This window comes from Suricata suricatta, chromosome 1, assembly GCF_006229205.1.
Source record: "Suricata suricatta isolate VVHF042 chromosome 1, meerkat_22Aug2017_6uvM2_HiC, whole genome shotgun sequence".
Taxonomy (NCBI): Eukaryota; Metazoa; Chordata; class Mammalia; order Carnivora; family Herpestidae; genus Suricata; species Suricata suricatta.
Genome location: NC_043700.1, coordinates 1,533,272 through 1,540,103, shown reverse-complemented (window position 1 = coordinate 1,540,103; position 6,832 = coordinate 1,533,272). Strand labels below are relative to the sequence as shown.

The window sequence follows — 6,832 nt, the reverse complement described above, 5'->3', positions numbered from 1 at the left end:
AGCAGTGAGCCCCCGCAGCAAGGAGCCCCCCGCAGCATGAGCCCCCCGCAGCAAGGAGCCCCCACCCCCAGGTTGTGTCAGGCTTCGGGGTCCCAGGCTCACTTACTGGGATTTTTTATTTCGTTGCTCAGCGCCATCAAACGTTCAAGCTCTAAAATTAAGAAAAATACACACATCGGTTTTGACCTGTACATGCAGAAGTTTATAAACAATGGCAAGACCAACCGTGAGCGGGGATGGGACATCACGGAGATGTGATCTGAGGCTGTGTGAGAAAATGTTAACTAGAACTCAAAGGGCAAAAGGACTTAGACCACCTTTGAACGCCCTCTTCAGCTGAGATCCTCACCATTTAATAAGCCTGTCCTGAGGGGCAGTGGGTGTGTGAGGGGGTGCATGAGGGCGGAGCCTTGGGGAATTCCCAATCAGGTCTAATGCATTGCAGGAATTTCCATAAATCAAATGAGCATGACCTGCAGCGCCAAGCCTTCGTCTAAAAGACGTTTAAAGTCCACACACGTAATAAAATACTCGAAACGCGCATCCTTTGCAACTGTTAGACTGAAGCGAAGGTGCCGTCTCTAAGCTTAGCCATGGTGCTGAGAAGCGTAGAACATCTTCAGGACTGTCTAAGGAGGTTTGGAGCTTAAAACGAGTCGGAAAAGGCAGCCTAAAAGGCATTGGAGCAGACCATGGACGTGCGGGTCCCCGTCTCAGCGCGGGCATCCTGGGAGAAGCCACCCCGGCAGAGTCCATGCAGAGCCCTCTGTCACCGGCAGGGGGCACCTCCCGCCACAGGCCCAGGCCGCTCCTGCCTGCCCACGCTGGACGGCGCCCTAGGTCAGCTTGCCTGAGGACCACACTGCCCCCGGCCCACAGGCCACGGGTAGCCACGGGGTCTGCGCATCAGGCACCAGATGCATTTATAATAGGGGGCCCTGAGGGACTCGAAAGCCTTAAAGCCCTGAGGAAAGCCGTCTGGCACTGCTCGGTCCATTCCACACCACAGTGGGCCGACCTTGACCTGTAGTGGGGCAGACAAGGGCTGGACACAGACAGGTATAACCCCAGGCAGATAAGAACTTGCCCCGTGAGGCCCCCTCGTTTGCCCAGCGGGGTCAGACCGTCCCTCGAGCCCCCTGGCCAGTTACAGACTTTCCTCACTTCTTTCTTCTGTCTCCTACTCATGGGAGACCAGATTACTCGATGTTGGGGAGAAGGGGGCATCTTCCATACGTGCCCCTCTCGTCAATCTCACGGACTTACCTGCTAATATGCTATGTCCTGCTTGCCAAGCTACCAAAATGTAGCAAAACCCAACGTTTTGCCAAGGCACAGGGTGGGGGGAGGGGGAGGGCACCTGGGAGGCTCAGGCGGTTGAGCATCTGGCTCCTGGTTCCAGCTCAGGTCATGATCCCAGGTTGTGGGTTCAAGTCCCACATTGGGCTCCGTGCCGATAGTGTGGAGCCTCCTTGGGACTCTCTCTCGCCCTCTCCCTGCCCCTCCCCTGCCGACTCCCTCTGTTTGTCTGTCTCTCTCTCTCTCTCTCTCTCTCAAAATAAATAAATAATAAAAGCACAAGGGGGAGCTATGAAGGGAACGGGCCCTGGGCCAGGGTCTCATGTGGCGGACGGAGCACCAAACTCCCACAGCAGTGTTTGCTCTGTACACACCCCTCACCCCTGCCCCCAACATACACCCCTTCCCTAAGTAAGTCCTTTCTGCCTTAGTGTCCGTCCTTCCAAGTGTCACACACGAGACCCGGCGAGCCCACGTCACGTGGACCTTACCTTCTGCATCCAAGACGAAGCTGGAGGACACTCCGTCCGTGTCGCTTACGGACACGGAGTACGTTCCCAAGTCCTCTTTATCCGGATTCTTGAAGTACAGCTTCGAGCTAGAAGGAAAGACGCGCAGGGAACGTTACCATGTGTGAAGGTCTCTGGGTTCCCAGCAGCGGCTCCGAAGGGGACTTACTGGTCTCCCACCGTCTCGATCCTAAACTTCTTGTCATCGCCAACCTCCTCGTAGGCCTTGCACCAGGTGAACTGGGAGGCGTCGGTCATTTCCTGGCAGTCGAAGCTCAGGTAGATGTTCCCTTCCTCGTCCACACCCGCACTGATCTCCTTCGTGCCTGAAGGGGGAGGACACAGCCAGATGTCTTAGGAACACAGTGTCCTCCGGATTCTGTTTTTGGAGGGGGTCTCGTTTTACACCAATTCATCGGTTTGCACTCCACGGTCACCTCGGACAGGGGGCCAGACCCACCGGAGGGCAAACCACTGCGGAAGCAGAGGGCAGAATGGACGAGGCCTTGCCTCTGTTCCCCTCTGTGTCCAGTCCCACCGTGGAGAGCACGAAGCCCCTTCTTCTCTCTGAGATCTGTCCCCTCACCCCTGCTCAGGGCCCACACATGGGGCCCCCCTCTGCTCTTCTTCCCTGGGAGGCCACAGAGGCCACTGCTGGAGCAAGTGGACACCCGGCCCAACGCAGGCCAGTCTGAGTGGGTCCCTCATCCCCGGGCATCAGCCTGGGCAGGTGCGGGAAGAGGCCGCCACTTCCCAAGAAGACGGGGAAGCACAGAAGGAAATGAAGCCAGTCCGCAGGGAGAGGAGAGTCGAGGTGGGACACGGCCTCACTGGCAACCCACCGCGCCTGCGGCTCAAGCACACGTCTCCCCACATGCCCTGGGAGTGGCCCTCGTCCTCACCTCCCGCTGGGGTCACCGCCTCGGGGCTCCGGCTACGCGGGACCAAGAGCCTCACAACGGTTTCATGAGCTTCTGATCGAGACTCAGCAGTGGCATAAAGACCCCTGTCACTCCCGCCTGCTGCGGTCCCCGCTGACAGCGCGACGCGGTGCACCCAGGCCCGGGGGTCCGCCCGCCCGCCAGCGGCTCCAGCACCGAGACGGGGTCCAGCTGTCGCCGCCCTCACGCATGCACAGAGCACGCACACCCTCTCCTCGGCCCGACGCCACCTCGCGCAGCTGGGCCCCGTCCCACCTGGCCTGGCCTCCACCAGCACCGGCTCCGACGTGTCCGACGGCCTTCCCACCCCGCTGGCGTTCACGGCCCGGACCCGGAAGACATAGGTCCTGCCCTGGTGCAGGTCACAGACCTTGAAAGACAGAGGAAACGTCCCATGTGAGTTGACAGATGAACATGGTTTTGTTATTTTTCATATTTTACTATGAACGTGCTTTTTAAAAACTTCATCTCCTAGCTGGAACAAATACACGCAAGGAATGAGAAAGGCCACAGTCACTCCCTGCCTCACTCTGCGGGAATAAACACATTCTGTTCAATACTGATTCATTCTTTCTTTTCTCTCTGCATATTTCAAAGTAGAATTAAAATCACACATCGAGTTTGCGACCTGGTGTTCACACTTAACATAATTCTATGCGAGGAAATATTACTTTCATTGTGAATTCTAAGAGTGCAAGGTACCCCACCATCCGGAGACATCGAGGTTGAATCGTCTTCCGCTTGTACACACAGAGGTAATGTGGACTGAAGTCCACACTGGTGAGCAAAATGTATGTTAGCTGATTTCTCACTCATCGTTTGGCTAGATCCTCGGAAGCTGACCAGTTCGTTCAGAAGAAGCCACCTTGTTCACATTGTCGGGCTGATGCCCGTTTAGGGGTCTGAACGTGGCGCCGGGAGCACAGCGCAGGTGTGGTCCTGATGTGCAGGTGCACACACGCCACGCCTCAGAGACCACAGTCAGGCCAAGAAACCCCCTGGGTGAGGGCGGCTGGGGCCACGAGCCAGGCAGGGGACCCAGCGGTCCAAGGACCAGGGTCACCACCCCAGTGAGGGGTAAACTGCAGGTGCTAAAAATAGAAACACTGGGAGGCAAGAGAACAGTGCAAGTTTGTAAAACGGACTAAATTGTGTGTATGTTTCTCGGGCGGCCATCCATGAGCCGTCATGATTATTCGGATTAAATCCCAGGCCTGACGCGCAAACACACAGTAGGGAGACCCTGCTCTGAGGCACGGGGCTACGGGGCGGCTCGCCCGGAGGCTTGGAACCCGTCTGCAGCAGGACCATGTCACCCTCCCCGGACGGCAGCGGGCGGGCAGGGGGCCACGTCACCTTCAGGTAACGGTTGGGGGTCGCTGCCTCGCTCACGGTGCTCCACTCCCCAGAGTCCTCTTCCTTATAGTCCACGAAGTACCCAGAGATGGGGCTGCTGCCGGAGTACACGGGCGCCTTCCAGAGCAGGACCAGGGACGTGTCCCTGACCTCACAGAACGTCAGATCATAGGCAGGACCTGGAAAGTCGAACACACTCCGTGCCCGTGCACCTGCCCGCTGGAGTGCCCACCCCCGGCCACGTGTGCGCAGCACACTCAGCGGCCCCAGAGCGGCCTCTTACCAGGCTCGGGCATGGTCCACGCCTCACACTTGAAGAGCTCGCTGGGGTCCGACGGCTGCCCAATCCCCGCCAGGTTGATGGCCGCGATTTTGAACTCATAGAGCGAGCCTTCTGTCAAGCCGTCCACCTACGCGTGTTTTGTTCAAGTTAATGCATGAAATAAAGCTGCATTACGGTCCGTTCACAATGACGCATGAATGAACCCTGAGGGAGGGCCATGTTGGCAAACTGTACAGTGAGGTCCGGGAGGGCTGCGGAGGCACCTGCCGTGTTGTGGCCGCTCCCGGGAGCCTCACCTGCTTTGCTGAAATCCTTCCTTCCATGATCTCGCCTATGGGAATGGCCTGATGACCCCCCACCCCCTGGCAGACAGGGCATCAGGGACTTGGGCACATGAAGGCTCAGAGGGCACGTGAACAGCAGAGCAGAGGGCCTTCCCTCCGGTCCACATCCCTTCTGTAGACGCCAGCACCTTGGCTGCACGGGCTGGAGACCCGAGACCGCCCCACCAGACCAGGGCCTCACTCTGTGACACCAGGTAAGCTGCCGGCGTCCCCAGCACACTGGCTGGAGGCCCTCGTGACCTCAGGAGGGTCTGTACCCAAACACAAGGGGAGGCTTGACTGGGGCCCTTAGCCCTGCCTTGCAGTCTCCAGACAATATGGTCTCGAAAAAAGACAGCCTCCAAAGCAAGTGCGTTTCAAGTTCAACGGCCTCGTTCCCTGAAAGACACGCCACCATCTCGCCGCCGCGGCGGCACTGGAACAGCGCGAGGGCGCTCCTCCAGCCCCGAGGGCCCACGTCCAGCACGGCCAGGTCCGGGCCCCGAGGCCGCGCCTGCACGGGGTCCATAACGTCGCCCTGAGCCTGAACTTCGGCCGTACATATCACAACGCACACATGTAGACCTGGCGATCAGCACACGTGCCACTCAGATCTGCGTCACAGAGCGGAATCCTCGACGAGATGCGGAGCGGACCACAGGGGGCTCCCACAAACAGCCCTGGTCACACAACTCTGGGGACGCGCACAAAACAAGCGTGTCCTGCTGTGATGCCGTGCGCGCTGCAGCGACCGACCCCACAGCCCGGTGCCGCAGTGAACGCTGTCCTCACACACACACACATGTGGGCACACCCACACACATCCACACATGTGCACACACACACAACTAAATACGTGTACACTCATATGCTCACACACATGCACGCTCACAGTCTGTGTTTGCACACCTGTGCACACTCATGCACACACTCATATACACACATGCACTCATGTTCACACACAAGTCTGTGGCCTAAACTGTGCAAACAGTGTGGCCGCTCAGGCAGAAGAGAGAGGGCGCAGGCTGCCACGGGTCCGTGTCTGGATTTGGTCCCGGACCTTCCTCCAAACCTTCCTCCAAACGCACATCCTTCCCAGTCTCCCCACCCGACGGACAGACCCGCGCCCGGGGAAGTGGCTGGCTGGGTGGTGGGGGGCCCAGCTTGCTGGGGAAAACAGCGATAAACATCCCAGGGGCGGGACCACCCTCTGACACACGCCTGCTGGGCGCAGACCTCGCAGTCCCCGCAGAGACAGCAGCTCAGGGCCCAGAGCCGCCCACGACAGCCCCCAGACCCTCGCCCGCTTGCCCTCCACCACCCCTGCTCTCAAAACAAAATGCCTCCTGAGCCCCCACTAGGGCCTCAGGGCCCCTCGAGGCTGCGAATGTTCCATAACCCGCCGTTGCTTCCATGTCATGTCATCTGGTGTCGGAGTCCCGGAAGGAAAGTCTCCGCCCGGAAAGGGAAAGCGCCCAGCAGCCAGACGACCCACAGGGACCCACCGTCAGGATCCTCTCCTTCACGGGCGAAGCGTTGACCTCATGCCAGTTCTTATGATGGGCCTCGCGCTTGTCTATGTAATACCCCAGGATGGCCGCCCCGCCGCTGAACCTCGGCACCTTCCAGCCCAGCGTCATGGAGTGGCCGTCGCAGTTCAGAAGCGTGACCCCGTACGGATGGGAGGGGACAGCTGCAGGGACACGGGGCGGGGGGTCACTGGAGCTGGCAGGGCACCCCTGCCCTGGAGGGGACAGGCAGGGGGGGGTCACCGGAGCCAGCGGGGCACCCCTGCCTTGGGAAGGGGCAGGCAGGGGGTCACTGGAGCCAGCGAGGCACGCCTGCCCCGGAGGGGACAGGCGGGGGGGTCACCAGAGCTGGCAGGGCACCCCTGCCCTGGAGGGGACAGGCGGGGGGGTCACCAGAGCTGGCGGGGCACCCCTGCCCTGGAAAGGGGCAGGCGGAGGGGGGTCACCAGAGCCGGCAGGGCACCCCTGCCCTGGAGGGGACAGGCAGGGTCTGGGGGGTGGCGCCCAGACCCGCCTCGTCTTTGTGCGTCTTCATCTCTCCCTTTGTAGAGAGGACGCTCCTGTCGTGTGTATTTATTCTATTTCTAAATAC

General features: G+C 59.7%; 1 protein-coding gene across 2 annotated transcripts in view; it reads right to left on the bottom strand.

The window, feature by feature from the left end:
• Nucleotides 1–6,832, bottom strand: part of MYOM2 (myomesin 2) — a 67,293-nt gene that overhangs the window by 20,124 nt on the left and 40,337 nt on the right. For both annotated transcript variants that reach the window (XM_029933669.1, XM_029933662.1), the window contains exons 18-24: nt 6,217–6,404; nt 4,389–4,515; nt 4,106–4,284; nt 3,005–3,119; nt 1,978–2,134; nt 1,791–1,897; nt 107–151 (exon numbers count right to left, since the gene is read on the bottom strand). In XM_029933669.1, the coding sequence (XP_029789529.1) occupies nt 107–151; nt 1,791–1,897; nt 1,978–2,134; nt 3,005–3,119; nt 4,106–4,284; nt 4,389–4,515; nt 6,217–6,404 (918 nt within the window). The remainder of the gene's footprint in view (nt 1–106; nt 152–1,790; nt 1,898–1,977; nt 2,135–3,004; nt 3,120–4,105; nt 4,285–4,388; nt 4,516–6,216; nt 6,405–6,832) is intronic.